Source organism: Eufriesea mexicana, unplaced genomic scaffold, assembly GCF_001483705.2.
Source record: "Eufriesea mexicana isolate 0111107269 unplaced genomic scaffold, ASM148370v2 scaffold577, whole genome shotgun sequence".
NCBI lineage: Eukaryota > Metazoa > Arthropoda > Insecta > Hymenoptera > Apidae > Eufriesea > Eufriesea mexicana.
In genome coordinates, this window is record NW_016908721.1 from 143,694 (window position 1) to 167,574 (window position 23,881).

The 23,881-nt window shown below is 31.1% G+C and overlaps 4 protein-coding genes across 5 annotated transcripts in view; 2 read left to right on the top strand and 2 right to left on the bottom strand.

The window, feature by feature from the left end:
* Pino (protein pinocchio) overlaps positions 1-6,692 on the top strand; it is a 133,225-nt gene extending 126,533 nt beyond the window's left edge. The window contains exons 4-6 of the mRNA XM_017897605.1: positions 3,454-3,585; positions 5,453-5,582; positions 6,413-6,692. Of these exons, the coding sequence (XP_017753094.1) occupies positions 3,454-3,585; positions 5,453-5,582; positions 6,413-6,523 (373 nt within the window). The 3' untranslated portion in view covers positions 6,524-6,692. The remainder of the gene's footprint in view (positions 1-3,453; positions 3,586-5,452; positions 5,583-6,412) is intronic.
* A 2,194-nt stretch (positions 6,693-8,886) lies between these two features.
* SdhA (succinate dehydrogenase, subunit A (flavoprotein)) lies at positions 8,887-16,111 on the bottom strand. 2 transcript variants are annotated; one of them, XM_017897604.1, is made up of 10 exons: positions 15,867-16,111; positions 13,738-14,164; positions 11,879-12,277; positions 11,626-11,794; positions 11,055-11,221; positions 10,736-10,962; positions 10,513-10,657; positions 10,097-10,401; positions 9,922-10,021; positions 8,887-9,820 (listed from the first exon to the last, which is right to left on the bottom strand). In XM_017897604.1, the coding sequence occupies exons 1-9, from the start codon at positions 15,924-15,926 to the stop codon at positions 9,935-9,937; spliced, it is 1,986 nt and encodes a 661-aa protein (XP_017753093.1). In that variant the 5' UTR covers positions 15,927-16,111; the 3' UTR covers positions 8,887-9,820; positions 9,922-9,934. The 2 variants fall into 2 exon arrangements, with proteins under 2 accessions (XP_017753093.1, XP_017753092.1); XM_017897603.1 differs by having other exon boundaries at positions 8,887-10,021.
* On the top strand, positions 12,661-13,530 carry LOC108545814 (uncharacterized). Its single transcript, XM_017897606.1, has 4 exons — positions 12,661-12,803; positions 12,913-13,033; positions 13,097-13,330; positions 13,426-13,530. Exons 1-4 carry the CDS (start codon positions 12,661-12,663, stop codon positions 13,528-13,530), a joined length of 603 nt encoding a protein of 200 aa, XP_017753095.1.
* A 1,775-nt stretch (positions 16,112-17,886) lies between the features above and the next one.
* LOC108545800 (succinate dehydrogenase [ubiquinone] flavoprotein subunit, mitochondrial) overlaps positions 17,887-23,881 on the bottom strand; it is an 18,587-nt gene continuing 12,592 nt past the window's right edge. Inside the window, exons 10-13 of the mRNA XM_017897583.1 lie at positions 22,668-22,862; positions 21,459-21,602; positions 21,260-21,370; positions 17,887-18,928 (exon numbers count right to left, since the gene is read on the bottom strand). Of these exons, the coding sequence (XP_017753072.1) occupies positions 18,842-18,928; positions 21,260-21,370; positions 21,459-21,602; positions 22,668-22,862 (537 nt within the window). The 3' untranslated portion in view covers positions 17,887-18,841. The remainder of the gene's footprint in view (positions 18,929-21,259; positions 21,371-21,458; positions 21,603-22,667; positions 22,863-23,881) is intronic.

The following is a 23,881-nucleotide window of genomic DNA, read 5'->3' on the forward strand; positions in this document are numbered from 1 at the left end:
GATCTGGTTATTGCGGCGATGTAAAAAAGAAAAGGAAGGAAAAGAACTTACCGAGTGTAAAAATGATGAGAGAATGATTCGTGCATGCGTGTGCGTGTGTGTACGTATTTCTCACAGATGCATCGAGGAAGATCAATTTTCTAGAAGCTAGAAATTTGTATATAGATATGAAATTTAGATAGCGGGAACATCGTGATTGAAATCTTTCAGATTTTGTTAAATACAATGAAAGTATTCTAGATTTATCGCGATACGGAACTATATACTCTGTATTCAATTACACATCTTAATAGCTCTGTACCGTGTTCTTTAATGATATGAAAAGATACTTGATTTTTTAAATTGAGCGTTCGGAGTACTTTCTTTGATTAAAATTGGAAATCGCCTTGAATATTTTAAAATAAAATTGTGCAATATTAGTCAGATTGTTATATTCTTACTAAATTTTTAATTATTTAATTCTCTTTCTATCGAGGAATAGAAAATTAGACATGAGTGTATTCAATGTAACTTCTCTGATCTTCGAAAAATAAATATTAAGATATTTCAAATATTTTTTACTTATTTGATATTGGAATAATAATATTCCGACTGACTTAATTAATTTCTATTATTAATAAACGTAAACTTAAAATATAGTAACATTAAAAATATAAATATGTTTTATCAGTTAGTCTTAAAAATAAGCTGAGTTAATCTTACATTCGTATCAATTAATCTTATTGATCATATTGGTTCATTATGTCGTAAAATTTCTATCTACTCTCTTAGATTGCTCGTTTAAACCGTCGCGGAACACGTGGAAAATTAAATGTTTCGGGCTGATTTTATTTTAATAACGCAATTAAAATTTTATCAGATTTACATCATTATATCTTTTATTAAATAGTAACATTTAGACCATCTTCAGTGTTAATTAAATTCGTTTATCTTTAATCAGATGTAATTTTTTATAAGTGGTTCTTATACAATTGTCATATGACAATTCAAATCAGAAACATAACCTACATTCAAACGAACCATCTGGACATTCTAAAACTGATCATATATAAAATACAAACAACAGTTTTCTGGATTATTCCAGTGTTTGTTTCATTCTTCTTTCCCGGGATTTCTCGAAACATTCTCGGACGTTAAAACACACACGAGTTCACGGTAAAAACGACAGCCGAGCCTGGTTTACTGATTCCGTGCTTTGCGCGTCATTCTTTCGCGCATGCGCACAAACTCGCTTGAACTGCTTATTACGCGTTGTCCACGTTACCATCACGTGAAAGGAACGTTTTTCTTCCTGATTTCCATACCTGCATATTTTAACATACGTATACGTGTTCGTACTCGGTAGATCCTTCCTGTTTGTATCGGTAGATCCTGCTGTTTCTCATTTTCTCGAATATTCGGGGAAACAGTCAGATGAAAAATTAATTCCCGATCACGCTTTAGATGAGAAATTGATAGTCAATAAGTGAGTGGAAGAATCCTGTTCAGCTGGTATGTTTGATTGCTGACGACCGATATATGAATCGGCGAAATCTTATCTGCTAGGTTTTCTTCTTTGTAATTAAATACTTCAGATGAGAAATGTTAAGGAAATTTTGTGATTCAAAAAAATTTCACGAAATTTCATTATGACCAATTAAAATTTTGTTAAAACAAAGAAAATTCAGGAGATTTATTTTTTATGCAAAATACATTTTCATTTCATAATTAATAATTTATGATTCTTCAGTTACGATGATTGACGTAAATCGGTACATATATTTACATAAATAAACGAGATACAAAAAATCTTACAATTAACATCTTAGAAAGTAAATCAGTTGAAATATATACGAAATGGTTAACTAGTGCTTAATAAAATAATTATTATCGTACGAAATTTGTATTCCGTTTAATATTTCGTTTTATTTTGTACTTATTTATATTCATAACGTGTTTGGTAATATCTTTACAATATCCTGTAACACAAATCTATTGGCTCATAGTATTTCTTTATGATTTTAATAGTAATTATTATTAATTATTTAACTAGATTAATCGTAAAGAATTGATTAATATTAATTAATGTTATTATTAAACATTTATTATTATAAGGTATACTGAATTAATCGGTAACTAGCAATAAAAATTGGTACTTTTTCCTTAGCAATTATCAAATATTTTAAATAACTGACAGTTTTAAAACACGGGATAAAGGTAAAAATTTTATCTTTCGAATGGGACTTGCGTAAACAGGTGTACCGATTATCGGTTGACGTGAGCAATTGTCCTCGCAAAAATTATAACGGTCGGTAAAAACGCGCGAAAAGGAATAACCTTCGCCTGACATCTTCCGGGTTTAACGTACGGTTACTTTCAAGGTCCACCTTTCAGTCCAGTCGTATCGTTCTCGACAACTTGCGCCATCTTAAAAAACTTTTATTTATGACGCTTGGCAATTCATTGGTCGATGTTTTTCGATAAGGTTCTTTGCGATCGATCGCCAAATATCACAGATGTCATAATTCTAGCTCTTGGAATTTTACTGAACCAACATTATCTACCCTTGACTTAGGTAGTCTTCACTTACGTATCACATATTTTCTAACACGAAGAATGTAATAGTATTGTAACTACTTCTTCGTTTAGTGTTTTTACATTGTGCAAAACTTCGAAATTCATAATTCGTGCTCGTTTCTAGTAATAGTAATGATTTTTGTTAGATAATAATCATTTCAATTTTTCTATGAAACTTTTTCCTATCTTATATAAAGCCATTTATTCGCATTAACATAGAATGACGTTCCCAGTTACGTTTCTTGGAATATTGAAAAGAACGATAATGTAATAGTTTAAGGAACAAATATTACATGATTTTGAATAACTAATTCACTTTGTGTAAATTGTAAAATGCAAAGGAAGATAATAAAGTTGTAAAGAAAGCAATTAAATGTTTGAATATTATGCAATTAATATTAATTGATAGTATTAAATACTAAATATTGTGTTGAGTTATAATCATCTTTTTTAATTGAATAATAATCATAAAATTCACACAGTGCAGAGTAATTTCGTATTATAACATCGTTCTACAGCTTGAACATTTCTGGCTAATTTCTTTTGTGTTACATCTACCATCTGTGAATTTCTGTAAATTTTATGACGCGGCGTATAATGTAATTTGACAAGCTTGTTAACAAACTCCATTAACATCGACCAATTTTTATGCTTAATTAAAAATTTTCAAGTCTATTTCAGTACACAATTTCGCTTAAGTATCCATAAACATTATAAATATAATTATAAAATAACTTGTGAATTTCTGTTGACAGAAATTACAAATTTTTTATTCCTTTATAATTAATTCATTTAAGTAATAAAAATAAGTTAATGTTTATATTTACTAATAAAAAATATTACACAAATTTTTGTGTAATGTGTCATATTAAAGAATATCCTGTTTTATTTTTCCAGGAGCAACATTTCTTTGTCCTGCCACAGTTCATGCGGGAGTGTTGACGATGGCCTCCAAGGATCTCATCCTCAGTACCAGGACACGATCCTTACCATTGAGGAACTTCGTGCTCAACTGAACTCTTGTTTCACGTAAGTCTTGCAGCTCGGTTTATTTCCCAAATCATAAATTTGTTCTGCAGAGTTGCGTTCGAAGATTAATCTCGCTATAATTAAAATTAAATTTGTAATTCTCTACTGCTTTTAATTCTAATGTAAATATGAATTATTTACCTTATGATTAATAGCTTCATTTATAGATAATTACATGTGGTATAAAAAGTATAGTCAAGTCGCATACAGTTTATATTTTAAAGTAATTAAATTCAGTACATCACAATCAGACCTACAAAAAGTTAATAAAATAGAAATTATCGTTATAATTAAAATACAATCAGAATCGGAATATAGATTGCGTCAAATGTACTCACATGCTGATAGTAGTAAAAATAACCTATAAAATTCGGTAGTCCCTTGACTGCCTTATTCTATGGGCAACATTACGCTATGCATTTTCTGGCGAGAAGTGGATACATACCGTAGTTGACTCAAGAATAGAAGCTATCAAAAACAATTAACCCGACTTCCCTACATCACTTTTAATATAGGCCAGTAATTACGCTCTCTCCTTGGGCTATTGACTTCTAATCATCTCATGATCATCCTGTATGCACGATTTCTGTCGTCCCACTTATCGACCAAGTGGGGGGTTAGGAACGCAATATATATATCACATGTAGGCGCGCGCAGTGATCGTGACTAGTAGGGATCCTGAGAACGGTCTGAGACTGGCTAAGCAAAGTTGAACTTTCGAGCCGTTGCGACGTCGAGCTGACAATAGATCGACAATAGAATCCGACATGATCCGGAGTTGTGGTGATTAAATTTGTTTTAGACGTTCCGCCGCGTATTAGACGCATCAAATGCCACGGAGAAATCCGGTTTAAACCCCATAATTCTTGGACTGCATTGTTCCAATCGAATCTGATTGTTACGTCACTGGTGCTGTAGCATGAGTAATTCAAAATGGCAGATTTGGTTAAAATTAATCGCCATGCGATCTATGAGGCCATTTTCAATTACATTGTAGCTTTTTAAATAATTTTATGTTTAGGGATATGACATTTTAACCGGTTAATATGATATAAAGGATTGACTAATACATAATTGTCATAATACCCATACATTACTTTTGGAGGTCCCCAAATTTAAAAAATGAGATTGACAGAAATTCAAAATTATTCAATATGATAATATAAAAAAGAAAAGAAATACAAACTTTAATGTAAAAAGAAATTAAAATTGATATCTATTGAATTTATTAAACCAATAAATATCGGCTCGATGATATTGTAATATTCTACGCCGTAAAAAAAATGCAGGATAGTATACAAGTCCATACAATTTTAGAAAAATGTAACGCAGTTAGAAGCTCTCATACAGCAGTGCACTGGCTGGGGATGAACTTAGGACATTTTCATAACCTATCGGGTTTACAATTACTTCCAGTGCATGATTTTATAATTATAGGGACATGGTACTAAGGGACTGTATTGTGCAATCAAGTTACCTTATTAATTATCACAAAAGTAACTTAATACAAAGTAAAATCTATTATTGATAATAAATGAATAAAAAGCATTCGGATTATTTCATCATTTTGTCTTAGTATATATTTGTAATCTATATTATATAAATTCGGCATTAAGCATGAAAAATATTTTATTAAAAAATAGGAGTAAAAAGAAAAAAAATACATCATACATATATTTTCTTTATTTTTATTAAATAATTAATATTTTATAATATCACTGTACTGCTCTATAATGTCATTATATTGTACTTTCTATTATTATAAATACTAAAAAATAATATCTTTTATGTCTACAGTTATAAGTATTAGTCCACGTAATTCGAAAATGTTGTCAGCCTTTCTTAACCAACTGGATTTTGTTTGCAGATGTGGGGTTTCGTGGAGCGAAGATCACGTCTCTCTCGACTGCAGTGAATGCGGTGGCTATTCCCTCCAACGACCGTGCCCACTTTGTGACGGACGTTGCCGCACCTCGTGGAAACGCGACCTTACTATGGTAAATATCTATTTTTGCCCTTAATCATGGTGCGTACTTTGTAAACACTGTAAAAATTTCCACGGTTAGTTATCTTCAGTAATCTTTTTTTTTTTTAATGAAATTATAATCATTCATTACAATGAAAATAAAAAATACAGAACCTGTTCCAGTTGTACAGTACCCGAATTAAAATAAAAAAAGAAGAAAAATAAAATCATTTTTAATGTCTAAATCAGGTGCTCGATGTTAATCGTAAGACGAACAGTTGCACTTATCGATTATGTGAGTGACATTTACAATAGCTACGCGTTACCGCGAAGGTCATATTAACGGCCGCCTTGTTCATGATAAGCCCTAACAAACTTGGTCGTGCGAGGCAGTTGATGAGAGCGAGGTTAATGTCAGCTTATATTAATAAGGTTTTTATAGTTCACTTTCTTAAAATCGTCAATCGAAGATGGAAAAATTACGTGTAAAAATATAACGAAGTTCTACAAGCAGTATAAAAAATAAGTCTATAACTTTAAGGATATAAATATTGCAAAATCTAATCTTATCGAAAAGAGTGCAAATTCTATAAATTATATAACAATTTCTGAGCAATTAGGGACAGAGAAACAATAATGGACATCATCACACTAAAAATAGTACAATTGTTTGATATAAAAAAATGTAACATGTGTACCATAATTTGAAAAAAAAATGTTATTACTGTTATATGTATGCAGTGTTAGCAAAGAAATATTAGTCATATTTTAAAGAGTTGTAAAACATTCATATATTGTATTCATTGTCATAATATAATAATAAAACAAAAATTAAATTATCCCACTTTTTGTCTTTTATAGTCCCACGCCAGTGGAAAAGCAAGATGGATTGGCGAATGTGGACTGAGTTGCGGTCCTTCCATTGAGGAGCCATTGGTGCCAGCGTTGGAGAAGCTACGAGCCACCTCGTGAACGGTGTTCAACGACGAATGCATAGAGAGACGTCGTCGTGTACCGTCAACCATGCACAAGACTTAATCCATCACCATCCATATAGCGTCACCCCACCACCATTGTGCGAATCGGAAATGTGTGAATGTGGATTCTGGATGCATAGATGATACATTATGTTCCTGAGGAGTAAGAACGGAACGGGCAACATCGGACAATGCAACCGTTCTTCTCCCATGGCTTCCTGTTTGACGATGCATTACCATGAATGGTCGATTACTGAAGAATCTTCTTAGAGCTCAAGCAAACGTCGCCGTTTTCATCGTCATTGTGAATTAAAGCGTCACTTGGATTTAAAAAAAGCAAAGAATTATCGCGTGGAACTTTCGCTGTTGACGATTGCTTTTTGGTAGATCCGTAATCAAGGGTATAATGCAATACCACGTTCGATACTCTTGTATTATTGTAAATTTTGAATCCCGTTTTGTTTGGAACATATATTAACCGCTGTAGCAAATTTTGGCACACGCCATGATTTTTCCAATGCGATTCTGTGCAAAACATTGATAATGGTTAAAATGGTTTTAAAAACGCAAAGGTTCGATAATGATTAAAATGGTTTTAAAAACGCAATTTCGATGAATTTATAGAATTGTATTCTTTGGGAAAAACTAATCAGGATTGTAATTACGTTTTGGTGAAAATGGCGGTTAGTAAATTTATTGGTTAATTGAGAAACATCAATGCAAGCTGTTATTCGAATTCCATACATAAGCTTTTATATATATTTTGCTGCCAAAAAAGGTTGCGATATTTTGACAAAAGTAGCAAGAAAATATTTGCGCGAAATGGTAATAGAGCGTGAATAAGTAGTACTAAACACGTGCGCACGCGTGTATATCACTGTGTTTTACGGATCTGTAATAAGTATTCCCACGTTTAGCTTGTAACGAAAAATACATTTTAGATCTTTCTTTATTAGCTAACGTAATTTTGGTCTCGAAAGAATGCACAACGTTCAAGGTTTAAGTAACATTTTACGTGATTAAAAAGTAATACGAGTTTCTCTTAGGTCAATTTGTAAAAAGTTGGTATCTTGAATCGAAATGTAGTCCAAAAAATATAAAAACAAAAAAAAAACAAAAAAAATAGTTAAAAAAAATGACTCATGTAATTATTGATACAATAGCAAGATTTATTAAATCAAAATTAGGAGCTAAATTTTCACTAAATATTGAAGGATTATATATATATTTTTTTTTTTTTAGAAAGTGTCCTCATATTAATACATTCTATTGAAATATAAATGTGATAATTAAGAGAAATTTGCAAAACAACACGCAAAAATGTTTTTTGTAGGACTGAAAGACGTATCAACCTCATACAAAATTGCTTAACTTATTCTTAATCAAGATTAATTCAGTTATGGGAGCTTTCCAAATGTATACGATATACGCGTACAGACAATTAACTCTTTATTTCATAGAAATATAGAAATTTGAAATTATATTAAGCACGATACGTCTTCATCTGCAATTGCATTTCTAAACGTTGGTGCTAAGTGCCAAGAACTACAAAAATTAGCCTAAGAAGCAGAGTCGTAAGAATTATCGACCGAAGTATATAGAAGCTAGTAAACGTGAATTAAACTTCTTTTTACGAGTTGAAAGTACACCGCATTTGTGATGAAAAAGATGTACGATTATAAATCATCGTACCTGTAGAAATTTTATTGTAAAATGCGATTTTTAAATTTGTCAAATAAGAAGTAGCTAAAGGCGCATCACCCTCTATTTACTGTTTTCCACATAATATTATGTTTCTACTCAGTTGTAGCTAAATAATGTATATGTAGTTTACACGAGAGAAATGATGAAAGAGAAGCATTTATGTTGGTGCCAATGATTTTATCAAATTTGTACCATTCATTCTCTGTTCTTTTTTTTTAACGATCACCGAAACGTTTATAACATTAGCTTTTGTAAAATGATTGTATTGCATAATTTGCGCACGATTCATTTCTGAACATATCTGTGTATTCTTTGATGGTGTAATGTTTCGTATGCGAGAACATATTCATCAAGTCCATGCTCATTTTAAATTAAACTGTAACTCGTGACCATTTTCTGAAGTATTAGCCCAGCTGTGAGCTTTAGTTTAATGCTTTAGAAAATACGTTTGGTAGCAATTTTTATTTAATCCGTAAAATTCTTATTTATGACCAGAACATTAAAATTATTATTATTATGGGTTTAATAAACGATATTCGTCAAAAGAAATTGGTGTTGTTTATAAACACGATATACACATATAGTACACAATCATGCATATGAAAAGTAAAATTTTGCACTTACAGGATTACTTAATATAGAATAATATTTAAATAAAGAGGTATACGAAGGTTTCTTGTTTATTGACAATCTTATGTACACTTTTAGCATGCTGCGTAGCATGTTCACTCAGATTAAATTACAAAGTACATGATTTCATCCATGTACTTTTTGATTTCAATATTATTCACTTGCATTTCGCGAAATACATAGTACGATAAAGACACACGACTGTAACAGGCAACATAGAAACATGATTACCAAAAAAATGAGAGAAAAAAAAAATCACGATAGAGACTGAATATTGAAATAAGTACTGACACTTCAAACTAGAAACATAAAATTGTGTTGCATCAAAACAGAATAAATTTCATTATTGAATATCAAATACTGAAAAGTTTTAATCACAAACACATTAAGTTTAATTATTGCTCTTGATTAAGACTGTTTCTACATTGACCTGTTAACGTTAAGTATATAGCCGCATCGAAAGTGGCATACTTTCGCTGCACAACCTTTTAGGGAGTACTAGCTCATAAAGTATCGTACAAAATATCTCCATTAAATAGCTCTTAATATTATTGGGTACAATTTGCAAAATTGTTTGGTAGAAAAAGACATAACTCCGACTGTGAATTGCACAAAGAGAAATACTGAATACATCGCGTAGAGGTAGGGAGAACGTTCCTCCTTAAAAGATCTGTGCGTGAAATTACTTGCTGCTTGAATCACGCTAAAATATTTTACTATTTAGTTTACATAAATGTAGCATTGATTCGCTAAGAGATCGATCAAACTCTTCTTTGAAATAATGAAGATAATCTCAGCACCATTATCCTACAAGGACAACTAATCTTGCTTGCAACGTGTGCAAGTATTGACAAGAATTACACTTTGGTGCACGACGTGGTTTATGTGCAGTAATAAATAAAGTTGCTGCATTGTAATGATAAAATATCGGTAACTTTTCCTTGTCGGTCGTTCCCTCCTGTACAAAAATTAAACAATCGCGCAAACGGATAATTTTTAAATATATGACGATGAAGAAATTTCATTAAAAAGCTAGGAAAGCTAATGTTACATATTTACTTAAAACAAAACTCTAGTAGGAACGAATCGCGGGCGGAACCGTCGCACATTCCTGTTTGTCTAGAGTATTGTCTATGACTGGTCTGAAATCGATAGATACCTGAAAAACAAATTTAATTTATTAAGTTGATAAAAAAGAAATATTGGAATTTACGTATGATTTAATACTACTTACTTCTCCTGTTCTAACATTAACTTTTGTGAGTGTGTGTTTTCGCCAATGCTGATCCAGTGGTTTTGGCTGTTGGTTTTCGATTGGTTTACTGTAATCGTATTCGTCAATTCTATCTTTAAAATCTTCACGCGCATGAGCGCCACGACTTTCTTTTCTATTTTCAGCAGCTACTATTGTTTGCACAGCGTTAATCATCAAGTTTTGTAATTCGAGAGATTCTATAAGGTCAGAATTCCATATCATAGATCTGTCCGCAACCTTAAGGTCATTCATTTTTTTGTATAAAGCTGACACCTTCTGACAACCTAACATAATTTTAAGATATAACAATTTTTATCAATGTTTAAAGTAATTTTAAAAATTAATTTTGAAAAATTAATTTTAAAACTGAAAAAGTAATTTTTCAAAAATTCTACCTTCTTGTAATGTTTCAGCCGTTCTAAACACAGCTGCATGAGTTTGCATGGTTTTTTGCAGGCTCAATCTTAAGTCCGCGGTGGGAATACTACCATTCGCATTTCTAAGCCAATCCAAATTCGCCACAGTTTCTTCTCCGGCATTCTAAATCATATTTAAATTATGGTAATCGATTTTTGTATTATACTAGTTAGTGGTTATTGTAAAAAGAAAGATACAAACAAATTTCAGGGGCCCAATAGATTGTGATGGCTTATTTTCCATTGCAATTGTTTTAGCACAAGCGCGACCAAATACAACTAAATCTAATAATGAATTTGCACCAAGTCGGTTAGCACCGTGAACAGATGCGCAAGCTGACTCTCCACAAGCGTAAAGTCCAGGAACAACTGTATCCTGGTTATTTGCCCTTGTTAGAACCTGTCCTTTATAATTTGTAGGTATTCCTCCTATATAATTCAATTTTTAATAATATGAAATTATTAAATTCGCAATACCTATAATATTTAGCAGTTAATTTTTAATGAAATTAAACGCCTACCCATATTATAATGTACCGTAGGTATAACCGGAATAGGTTCTCTCGTTACATCGACTCCAGCAAATATCATTGCCGTTTCTGAGATTCCAGGTAATCTGGCTGCTAACTGTTCAGGTGGCAAATGATGGAGTTGTAAATAAATATGATCCTTCTCGGGGCCAACACCTCTAAATTAAATTACGTGTATAAATAAACTATCATGAAGAAGATTATTTAAATATTTATTAAAAATAATATATATTTAAATATATATTCTATTAAATACTTGTGTTGCATGTGCTCAATAAGACATTTAATATTACAATAATGTGTTTGAAATCTCCAAAAAGAATTTATAGTTTCTGCATAATGAAGTATTAATTAATAATAACACAAAGCTCAATGTTTTAAATATAATTTGATATATAGATACTTTATAAACTTATATACTATTAACAAGAATAAAAAATAAATTCTTGTTATTAGTATTTCTAGACAACAAAATACTAAGAGAATTTTGAAAAAATTTTATATTTTCATTCATTGCACGATTTCATGACATCCTATACGTCTTTCGATTTATATGACTTACCTGCCTTCCCGGATTTCAATAGTCATAGACCTAGATACAACATCCCTAGAGGCTAAATCTTTTGCGACTGGAGCATAACGTTCCATAAACCTTTCACCTTCACTATTTACGAGGTAGCCTCCTTCACCGCGACTGCCTTCTGTGATGAGGCAACCAGCTCCATATATTCCTAAAATTGTAAACAATTTTATAAGTCTATAATGTTAATATTTGAGCATGGAAATCAAGTAAATATTTGCACATTATTTTATACCAGTAGGATGGAACTGCACGAATTCCAAGTCTTGATTAGGCAAATTAGCTCTAGATATCATTGCAGTGCCATCACCAGTACATGTGTGAGCAGATGTGCAAGAGAAATATGCACGTCCATATCCTCCAGTTGCTAAGACTGTGTTCTTAGCATGAAAACGATGAAGTGTACCATCTTCCAAACAAAGGGCAATCACTCCTCTACATTCTCCATCTTCCATTAGTAAATCCAGAGCAAAGTATTCAACAAAATAGTTGCAGTCATAGCTCAATGATTGACCATACAATGTATGAAGTAAAGAATGTCCAGTTCTGTCTGCTACACAGCAACATCTATGAGCTTGGCCACCTTTTCCAAATTTCAGAGATTGTCCACCAAAAGCACGTTGATATATTTTGCCTATAATAAAAATCATTATCTTAGATACAATTTTTCATTTGACTTGTATAATTCTTTATATTTATTTTATATAACATATTATATATCACATATCTTTTATTATTTTTTGTCCACATGCAAATATTGCTCTAAAATGAAAACTTTTCATGTACATGAACATATCCACATTATCAGTAGAAATGTAACAATAGTTAAGTACATAGTAACCACAAAATGTGACTTATTATTTCTAAATGACAATTATAAATTTTTATGAACATTTTTCGTAATATAACAAAATTTATTAGTGATAATAAATATTTTTTTAAAATAACATATTTATAAGTAACAATGCTGAAACTATTATAAATATCAAGAAAGCATAAACTATATATATTTTAATTATGGATGAAAATAGAAATGGAAAGCAAAATTATACTAAATCTATCGAAGAAAATTATAAAGAAGAGAAGTGCAAAAGAAATTATAAGAATAATTTTCAAAAAATAAGAGACTCTGAATCAGATTACAGAGTGAAACCAAATAAGTAAATTTTACATTTTTATTATTTATTTTTATGATTGGTTTATTGTAAATTCATTAGTTATCGTGATATAGATAATTACTGCCTATACTTATTATTTATTTAATTCAAGCATAAATTCAATACCACAACGGAAACAAAGGACCCATTCTCGTTCTCGGTCACCACATAAAAGCTCTAAACAATGGATAAGTTCTAATGCTTTTATAAATTTTATTCAGGACTTTAGTCAAGTAATTAAATACATAGAAATTATATCTGTATAATTACTAATAAACACAAAAACATATTTACAGAATTTTACTGGTGTCAAAAGTACAAAAATATTTGAAATGGCTAGTAAAATATGGGAGAAAATGTCGTCTGATGAAAAGCAGCCATATATAAAAGCAGCTATGAGTATTAAAAATAAAAAGCAAAATCAACAAAAAATTGAAAATATAAATAAACTTGATAACGGTATAGTACAACCAAGGAATGAAGAGACACAGAAACAAGAAAAGATTGGCAAGAAAGAAAAAAAAGAAAATGTTAATATACTATTTGTTTAAAACTATAACTTCTAATTTCTTATAAATGTAATATATTTATGTATATTATGTAATAAGTGAGTTTCTGGTTATAGGAAACAAAAAAGTCTACCAAGAAAAAATATGATACTGAATCAGATAGTGGTTCAATCAGCTCAGATACATCAGGCACAAATACAAATGAAGATATGAGCACATAACAATTAATTATACAAATGTAATTGTACTTATCAATGGATGTGATGATTTCTTCCATAGTGTAATTTGTTATTTGAAAAATCATATATTCTTTCACATATTACGAAAGTGTTTTTCTTTGCAAATATATAATGTATAATATATATAATATATAATGTTATTCAGTTTTTACATAAACTATAAAACAGTGTACATTATAACAGTATTACCATCTGTAGTTCGACTGAAAGGCATGCCACAATTCTCTAATTCAATGACTGCCTTTGGGGCTTCGCGTGTCATGTAATGAATAGCATCTTGGTCACCCAACCAGTCAGATCCCTTAACAGTATCATACATGTGCCATTGCCAGTTATCATCCTCCATATTACCCAAAGCAGCATTGATACCTCCTTGTGCAGCAACAGTATGTGATCTTGTAGGAAATAGTTTAGTAATAACAGCTGTCTTAAACCCTTCAGCAACTAAGCCATAAGCTGCACGTAATCCTGCTCCACCAGCACCCACAACAACAGCGTCATAGGTATGATCTATCAATGGATATTGCTTAGAAATGCCATCTGAAACTTTTGCAGCTTTGCTATTTGGTGTATAATGCAATTTGCGATTTGCGATAACAGGTAATCCCAATTTATTCTGAAATAATATAAATATATGAAAGTTGGTTAGAACTAATAAAGATATATATATACTAATTACAAAATCATGGTTGCATCTTATCTCTATACAGTCTGAACTAGCATGTATGAGTGTATGCATGTTCTTATATACATGGCTATATATATATATATATATATATATACACATAGTATAACCACATTGCATTAATACTCTATTTATAAAACACAAAACCGTTTTAGAAACTGAATTGAAAAAAGCAACATGACACTATTTAAATCATTATAAAACACGAGTCGATTTAATAAATAATTCGGCCGTAGTTCGATATTAACACTTATTTCTCTCGTGATATATTCATTTTCACTGACATTGCAACACCAGCAATCTGTGAACGAACATTTAATCTTGAATAACACTTTTCGCAATAAAATCACATCCCGACAATTTTTAAATATGTTTGTTGTATGTATTATGTATGTATTTAATATGTACATAAAAATAATATTTTTTGTAATAACTAACGTTATTATAATTTTTTAAACTTGTTTTAATAATAATGATTTATTTTACTAAGGATAAAAATATAATAATGATATATAAAATATAAAATTATGTAATTAATAAAGACTCGTGATTTACGATGTCACAAACAAGGTTAATGCGTTTCGAACAATTTTATTGTAATATAATGAAAAAATGTACTAATAGGCCATTATTTATTAAACTAGTCACATAAATAATTAAAAGCTGATTACATGGCAAGAAGTAATAACTCATATGATAGAAAATAACGATTTCACAATAAAACCATAATACTAGTACCTATGAATATCATTCACCATATGGAGGCTAAGGGGAATGATACGTGGTTCGTGACAAACTATTTATTCTACATTACATTTAAATTTCAATCTTCTATATTCAACTGATATATTAAACAAAACTTTACAGTGTTACAAAATTTATTTAAAATCTAGTGAGTTTCATGAGATATCACTAAATACGAAATAAATGAACGAGATTAAAACTTAGTTATTATCTAAAATAATTCTATTGTATTTTCATTTGCGTTGAATATAGAATGATGAATAAGGCGGAAAAACCTCAAGACGATAAAGTCAATAACTTTATAATAGATGAAATCATAATTTAAAGAGTGTAATTTCGCGCTAATGTCAGCTTCCCGTGCCGGTAACTCATCCGCAATTATAATTAAACTTCTAAAACGTGATACGGCAGTCGGTCTCATTGTCGCGTATTTGGGCTCGATATCGAGGTAGAAAAGGCGCAAATAATTGTTTGTTTAGCATAGATAACGGAAATTAGAATCACCGTTACCTACTTTGCAGTGAAAAATCATGAATATTGTGCAGGCCGGCTAGTTACGGGGTGGCGCGTATGAAATGAGGGAAGTGCGGCAAAAAAAGATATTCGATGTTAGAATCGTCTGCTAAACATTCTCCTATGTACTTCGATATCATTCAAACTGTTATCAATTCAATTATTGTATTTGCAGTACCAATTTATTCGTCCTTTTTAGATAGTTATAAAAGACTATGAGATGCTGATAATGAAGAGAATTTTACGGGAGGATCGGTACAGGTATACGCTAATACGTGTTAGTAAACTTACGTAATTGATCAATGCCGAGTATTATACAGTAAAGGTGGATCATTGTTAGATTAAAAATTATGTAACTTAACGAAAACCAACCTACCAACGTCGTCGTGGGAGGATTCTTTGCCAGTAAAGACGACAGCTTCAATAGACCACTCATCTTGATGTAATGTCACTTGTCTAAGTGAAAATTTTGTTTTTAACAGTGACACGCGCACCTTTTTGTTGAATGCGCGATTCGGCTACACCGTGTAACTAACCCCAATTTTTGTTAACTTCACTCCCGCACTTCTTGCACGGCGACGTGAAGCGTTCAAGTCGGTTGAGTACCGACTACTGGCGGAAGCTCCCTGATGAATACCAGTGCTGCCAATCGTATCGTCATGAGATAACCTCACCTTTGAGGTATTCACTAATTTTTGATTTCGTTCTCATTGTTGATCGTTTGTATGCTTCGATTGTCTTTAGCACCGATAATGTATAAATGCTTTAATATTAATTCCTTGTTTTTCGAGATTTCGAAGTTAACGTCACGAACAGTAGTTAACTGTGGGCGGGAAAATCAAACGATACCGCGAAAGAAATCAAGTGGTTCTCATTTCACTTTATGTATGATGGGGTGTTAACGGTATTTCGAATTATGTAGCTGTACAATTGCGTGGGTTCTAAAGGGAAAGTACTCGTTATAACCTATGCGATGTACATCATACTCTTACTTGTACTCTAAACGACGAATATTAATCTGAAGAACTTAAATATCTAAAATTTAAATAATAAATTTTTATATGCATCGATATAATTTAAAAATGATAATAAAAGCTGAAAAGCTTTGTCACTGAAAACGTAGATCTATTTACAGTTATATAGCCTTTATCCTCCAAAATTTAAATTTGATAATTTATCATTTGATAGAACATCGGTTGTACGCGAATCGGATTTTAAATGTATACGGTACGGTATTTCAGAAAAGTTCAGAGTCCGCGATTGTTTGTGTTTTGAATTCCACAGTCATTGATTTCGCAAAAATTCTCACATTTTACGAGGTTGTTAACACAGCTACTAACGGTGCTCCTGCTTTACCGAGCTTTATTTCCTGCAGCACGGGGAGAAAGAAAAAAAAAATGAGAAAGATTTGTCGTGCTCCGGGGTTGGCGGCACGACGCATGTTTCGTTTCCCTATTGGTTGATTCTTCGTAGGCTCGTCTCTATATACATAGGTAAATCTTATACTATATGGTGGGGTATCACATAGACAGGCTGTTCAACCAGATGTTACTAATACAACTGCGATTCATGTATTGAGCGGTGTAGGAGTAGTTTATGAAACAGGTAACTTGCACTCACACGTCCATAACTAGTAGAAGTATTCTCATATTCCAAAGTGTAGGTAATACAGATGCTTAACTATTCCGTGTGATTTGTTTCTTTTTCATTGATCTTTGGCGCTTGTTTTTCTGTTTATGAAAACGGTGTCAATTTTTATATAAATATTTGAATTGTAATTTGCAACGCATTAGCACTTAATCGATGTTTGAAATTCTTATTTTACATATCCTTACATATTCGATTAAAGTCAATTATTCGATTAATCTTCCAATTAACCAAAAAAGGAGTAGAATTACTCTAATTGTTTAGAAAAATACATGAAAGGAATGAAATAGATGGCAAATTCTGCAATGAGGAAATTATTATAAAGGCAAGAAAATTATATAATTATAAAATTGTGTAATAAAAAACTAACAATTTCTTTTTAGGTTATTATATTTGAAATTATTACATCTTATATTCAATACAATCAAATGATGAAATTATTTTATATATATTTTTAATTAAGCCTTTGCATACAGCTAAACCATGTTCTTCGAGGCTTTTATTCACTTATATTACTATTTTTGAAATTTTGTTGAACTTTTATCTTAAATTTACTTATAAAACGTACATTTTCCTAGTTTCCAAATATCTTATACTCTTTGTATTTTTCGTTCGCGTTATTTCTTAATCTTACAATAATTCTTCCGAAATAAATGCAATCTCAACGCGCAAAAATTTGAATTTACGAAATCTCGCGTGAAATAATTATCGAAATAATTGAACAAATTTCATATTTCATTTCACTGTTTCGCATTTATTTTTAATCGGCGTTCTCTTATAATTTATTTCCTCACTCGTTTTCTCTTATTTTTTTGTACAGCAGAAATGAGCCAAACTAATCAAGTAAAGAGTATCAAGGTTTTGTGGTCTCGCGGTCACCTGCATCGAACAAAAATTAACGTAAGGTCATCACATATAGCATTCCGTTTCGCAATATTCAAGGAAAGATACGTGTATCACTCTCGGAATATTTCTCCAAACTGTAGAAATTTCGTAAATTCCTCCCGATGATAATCAGATCGGAAAATATTTTCGAAAAACTAGAGAGACACATTCCTTTCTCGAATATGAAATTGCACGAGGAAAAACAGGTAACCACGAAAATATGACATTTTCTAACGTCAAGATTATTTAACAATTATTTCAGACGAGTCACTGACGGAACACGAGGCGTCGGATGTATTACGCAACACCTATCATCGTTTCAATTAGCCATCGGTGACTATCTCACGAGTGCAGACGTAAAATTTACAAAGCGTTTTACTTTCTCCTCGCCGGGGAGCAATTCAGGAGCAGCAGATGCTAATTTTTAATCGCGTTACAATGTTGGAAAGTGGTCGTAATCGGTGTGAAAAAGATGGCTTTCACTCCGGAGGATGCGATTCCGGTCGTTAAGCGATGCGTTCCGTCGATGGAGTATGCAAATAAGGTGGCAGGCAGGTCTGCGCCTCCGGTTGGAATTAATTAATTGCCATAGCACCGTTCGAACCAGTAAATAAACGACATATAGAGCAGAGGCGAAACCTATATGTGTACGTTGCTCTTGTAATTCCAAGATAACGAACGTGGCTCGTGTCAGCGTTATCGGCCATGTTAATACGAAGAATGTTGGTTATCGATGGTGTGTCAAAAAGATTGAAAAGAACGGAAAGGAAAAGTTCTGGATCGTCTTATAACATATGGTCTTATAATAATATCGTCGTATTAATATACTCGAACTGTTGGAGGAACGTGTTGGGCCTCTGCTTCGTCCAGTGTTGTGTCGATGACAGGACGATAAGAAATACTGATCTGCAAAAGCAGTGCAAATGTTTTTCACGTCTTCAATGATTAAGAAAAATTATTTAATTGCAACATTGTACAATCTCGCGAATCTCAACGTAATCGATAGAGTGTGCGTTCTTGAGAGACAACTAGGAAGAGGAATACGCGTTAGATCTTAATTCCTTTATTTTTCTTCATTTCTAATTTTGTATTGCAAAATGGATAGAATTTTGTCTAATAATGATAATTCGATTCTTTGCTTTTTCGTTTATTTGGTGGAAGTTCAGTTGGTTTGTTTTTTATTTATTATTGAATAGATATTATTAAATAAATATTAGTATATTATTGGTATGATTCTATGTACTAGGTGGGATATAGAAATAATATTAAATAAGAGATTTGGAATTATCGTTACATTTTCGTCGTAAATCTAGAGCATGAGATAGAATAGAAATTGTTATATAAATGGATATTTTTATAAAGAGTGATATCTAGTATATATATATACCTAGTGTACCTAATGGTACCTAGCATTTTACCATTTTGTAGAATAAATAGTCTTCTTTTGCTCATAATTTAACATATCGTGTGAGTGATAACTTCTGTTTGAGTAGTTATCTCACAGCATTATTCATCAGTGCGGTTATTTTTCATTTTAGGGCTTAATTTAATGCAGAAGTCTGTTTCAGTCACTTAATGAGTTGTCATATTTGTATAACGATGTTCTCGAAATTATGTTAACTAATATATGCTAATTTCTCGAAGAGATAAATTTTTGTGCTAAAATAATTAAAAATGTTATATAGCTATAGCTTCTTAGATTTAAAATAAGACAGTTTTAATTAAGGAATAATTTCCAGTTACCTATACTTGCAATTGATTTCAGGATTAATAGATATTCTAATTTAAATTAATTTATTAAATTTTTATCTTTAACATGTTTCAAGTTTTTGGTATATTTAATATAAATTAATTCGAATTAATGGTGTTAATGAAATTATTGGAAAAATATGCAAAATAGATGCAAAACTATTCAAATGTTACAAGAATTATTATATATATTATTATAGTTAATATTATAGTTAAACAGTGCACTCTATATTCATACAAATAAGTGTTTTACACATCTAATATCTTTTATTATCTTTTCGAATACTATCACACGTTTAGTAACCACTCAGAAATTATATCTCAACCAGAATTTGGTGTCAATAACATTTTGTTATTATTAAAAAATTCTATTTAAACATTCATTTCTTTTTTAAATACATAATTCCTTATCTATATTCATTTTTATTCAATTCCTTATAGTAAAAAGAAACTACTATTCAAATATATTTTATCTCCAGAATACAGGACTTTATCTCAAGAATACAAGTCTTCCAGTTCTCATGACACACAATTGTACTGCGTTTAATACACAGGGATCATCTTTTTCTTTATTTTAGTAAGTTTTTTATCTTTATTTTATTTCATTTTTATCTTTATTTTATTTTCTCTTAATTTTCATTTCAGGGATCATCGACATAGATTCACGACATAGGACAATATCACATTGGATAAAACATCCGAATTTTTGTTTAGTTTTCATAAATAAGGAAATGTAATTTTTATTTCTTCTAATTCGGAGATAGGATTTTAAACATTATCAACGTTTAGATAGCGTTCGCTTTCTGCGTCAGTATTAGCGACAGTCAGAGACTCAGAAATTGAGTGCCTGGTACCATTCGGTTTCACTGATAAGCAAAAGAAATGATTGTAATGCCACGAAATACGCTGGACTGAAACGTATCCACGTATCTTATTATAGCACAAAGTACAGTGGAATTTAGTGGAATTTATATATATATAGATTGAATATTACTATGAATTTTTTAATTTCGTTGAAACGTAGGTACACTTTTATTTTGCACTTCCCAATCCAGACCTATGTTTATATTTCTATAACAATTGTTTATTGCTATTGTTTCTCTAGATTTAGCTTCTTAAATATTGAAACACAATTGTTTCATTTTACTCTCTAATTATAACAAGAAACCACTATACTGAACTTCCACATTACGTTTTGTAAAAATCCATAAACTGCTTATGCTAAATAAGATAGCCTAATAATGAATTATATCGTATTATTAAATACCATAAGACCCTCCAAAAAATAATCATCAGTTTGGTTATCGATAATTAAAAAATAATATAGAGTAAAAAGAATTATAATTAAGTATAAAAGTGGAAAAAATTGAAAGCAAAACATTCTTTAAAAAAGAAAAAAAAATCGATTGTATAATTGAAATGTACGTTGACGTGTACACGAGGTTGAACAGAACGATAAATTCAAAATGGGCAATTGCGATAACTCACCGTGCCATCTGCTCGAGCCCACGTGAGGGTATGTTTACGCCAGTGTTCGCTGTATGGTCGTTTCTTCTGATTTTCGATAGGCTTCGAGTAATCATACTCGTCGATTCGTTCCTGCGAGCATAATAATCCAAGCATAAAATGGTTCAATTTCGCCGAAAATGTTAATAGATCTTATAAAAGCTGTGAAAATTGCATATACTTTGTAATCATCCCGGGCATGTGATCCCCGAGACTCTTTCCTGTTCTCTGCCGCATAAACGATATGCATGCAAACTAGCATCATGTTTTGTAACTCTATCGCTTCTAATAGCTCTGTGTTCCAGATTAGAGACTGGTCCTGAACCTAGGGTAATTTCACAAAGATTTAAAAGGTTTCAAGTTGGTTAAAATGATTAAGAACGTATTTAACGTCTAGAGTAATTTTCGAGGTTAGGAAAAGTATTGGGCAGAAATGATAAGCTTGGTAATGTGGAATATTTGAAGTAATTAGAAATTATTTGCGAAATAATCGAGTGTTTTAGTGAGTTGTAGAATTCAAATTAATTGATTTTTAAATAAATGACACTCGCGTTGAAACGGATATGTTTGGTGATGGTTTTTACATAACGTTTTATACACGCCACTTGCGTCATGAATATCTTATGTCGATGGTCTTGTTATGTATAATTTATATAGTTGCTATGCTTATGCTATATAATGTCACATGATTACCTCATTGTAATTACTTTGCTTATCAGTATCACATAACAATTAAAAAATGAAACAAAAGTACAATTTTGTTGTTCTATAAAATTGACTACATATTTCTAGTTATTTCTCGTTTGCAAATTTGTTAGTTAATAAAGTATTTTTTGTACGGTATGGTAATGACACATTTTCTTATAACGTTATTAAAATGTTTACATCATCATTAAAAATAGCAAGATATAACGTTTTAAAAATACAGAAGATACCTATATACATATTAATATATATTAATTAAATACCCTATACAACTTTCTGAATTATCCAAAAATATAAATACAAAATAAAACAATACTAACAGAAAATATTAATAAAAATAATTACGCAAGGTATATACGCGGTGTCCCAAAAGTAAAAGTTGCATCTGTAGTTGCACCTTTAAAATGCATTGACGCATTTAAAAATGTATAAAGTTAATTTCATCTCAAATATACTTCGTTCGACGTTACTTTATATTTCTTCCCATTTTCCTCATTCGCTACAATAATAGAGCCTGCACCAGTTACGCGGGACACCCTCGTGAAACAACCGCTAATGCGTGTGGCATACTAATTAACAATTATATAATCATCGTGATAGAAAGAAAAATTGAACGCCGAGGGGCTCAAGACGCTATGTATAGCTCGATCTTACGTAAGTGGAACATTTCGATCAATTCACCTACACATATATCCGGCAAATCACAGGTATACAGTCGCGTCATTTCACGACATCCACGCTGCAGTATATGACAGGTTCTAAACACCGAACAATATCTGTGCATAGTCTGATGCATGTCTTCTCGTAGCTCAGCGACGGGAATGCAACCTTTTGCATAACGAGTCGCGTCGAAACGGCAAATGGTCTCCTCGCCAACAGTCTGCACGCAAACACAAATGGATCAGTATAGTTATCAATGGGAATATAACAATAGGTTATTAATAATAGGCTATATTTTACGATCCATTCTACATCTCGAAACGTCGATTCAAGGTTTATTACCGAATAGAAACGTTCATACAGAGATTAATAGCAGGCTATGAATGAAACTTAACTGAACCAACGCGATTATTTTTTTCCTTTAATATGCAAATTTTACTTCAAATTTGCGTTCGTTTAAATTTCAATATCGAAATAAATCTTTGACTTTTAAGCTGTCGGACTTAAATTTTTACTAATGACACTGGAATATTAATTCTGAAAGTTTTATTTGCAAGGAATCTTTTTTTATTTTTTACAACTTATTATTTTTATATTAATAAATTTTGGGTTTATTAATTTTTTCGAAAAATTTGGTCACTGAATATACGACACATAATTTATTAATTATTATAGTAATTACTTATATGCATTATATGTTAGATATATACATCTATCATATGTACAGAGAAAAATGTATATAACCATACCATCTTTTGCATATGGTATCTCTATTTATTTCACCAACAGTGTTGAATAATCGATTATAAATTTTCTTTATTACTCTGTCATTGAAGTTTATTATACCATAAATATGATTCAGCTCGAAGTTATGTCTACTGCGTGTAGATACGAATTTTTTTAAAAAAAGAGTTGCGAATGGGCATTGAATTTGATTACTCCACGAGTTTTCGAGATGTAGGTCATCAACGGGATAACATTGCAAGAAAAAGAAAAGGAGAAAAAATGATAAAATTCTATTTCAATAATTCCCGTAAGTCAAGTTTATCGCCCATTGCTTTGATGTCGTTACTTTCAATTGCAGTGCTTAATGTTCGCAACGAGATATACTGCATTTGCAGTAATTTTTCTTTTTTAAACCAATAGATGTTAAAACATCTGAACACACATAACAACTTATTATCAATTTTTATATAATAAGTTATTATAAATTATATTATAAAATTATTATACATTTTT

Bases quoted from the DNA above. Each gene is read 5' to 3' on its own strand.
- SdhA (XM_017897604.1), bottom strand. From the start codon at position 15,926: ATGAGTGGTCTATTGAAGCTGTCGTCTTTACTGGCAAAGAATCCTCCC. The intron at 11,222-11,625 runs GTAAGTCATATA...AATTTAATTTAG, and splicing joins ATTGAAATCCGGGAAGGCAG to AGGTGTTGGCCCCGAGAAGG. The intron at 10,022-10,096 runs GTAAGTAGTATT...TTTGTTTTTCAG, and splicing joins TTAATGTTAGAACAGGAGAA to GTATCTATCGATTTCAGACC.
- LOC108545814 (XM_017897606.1), top strand. From the start codon at position 12,661: ATGGATGAAAATAGAAATGGAAAGCAAAATTATACTAAATCTATCGAA. The intron at 12,804-12,912 runs GTAAATTTTACA...ATTTAATTCAAG, and splicing joins TACAGAGTGAAACCAAATAA to CATAAATTCAATACCACAAC. The intron at 13,331-13,425 runs GTTAATATACTA...TTCTGGTTATAG, and splicing joins AGAAAGAAAAAAAAGAAAAT to GAAACAAAAAAGTCTACCAA.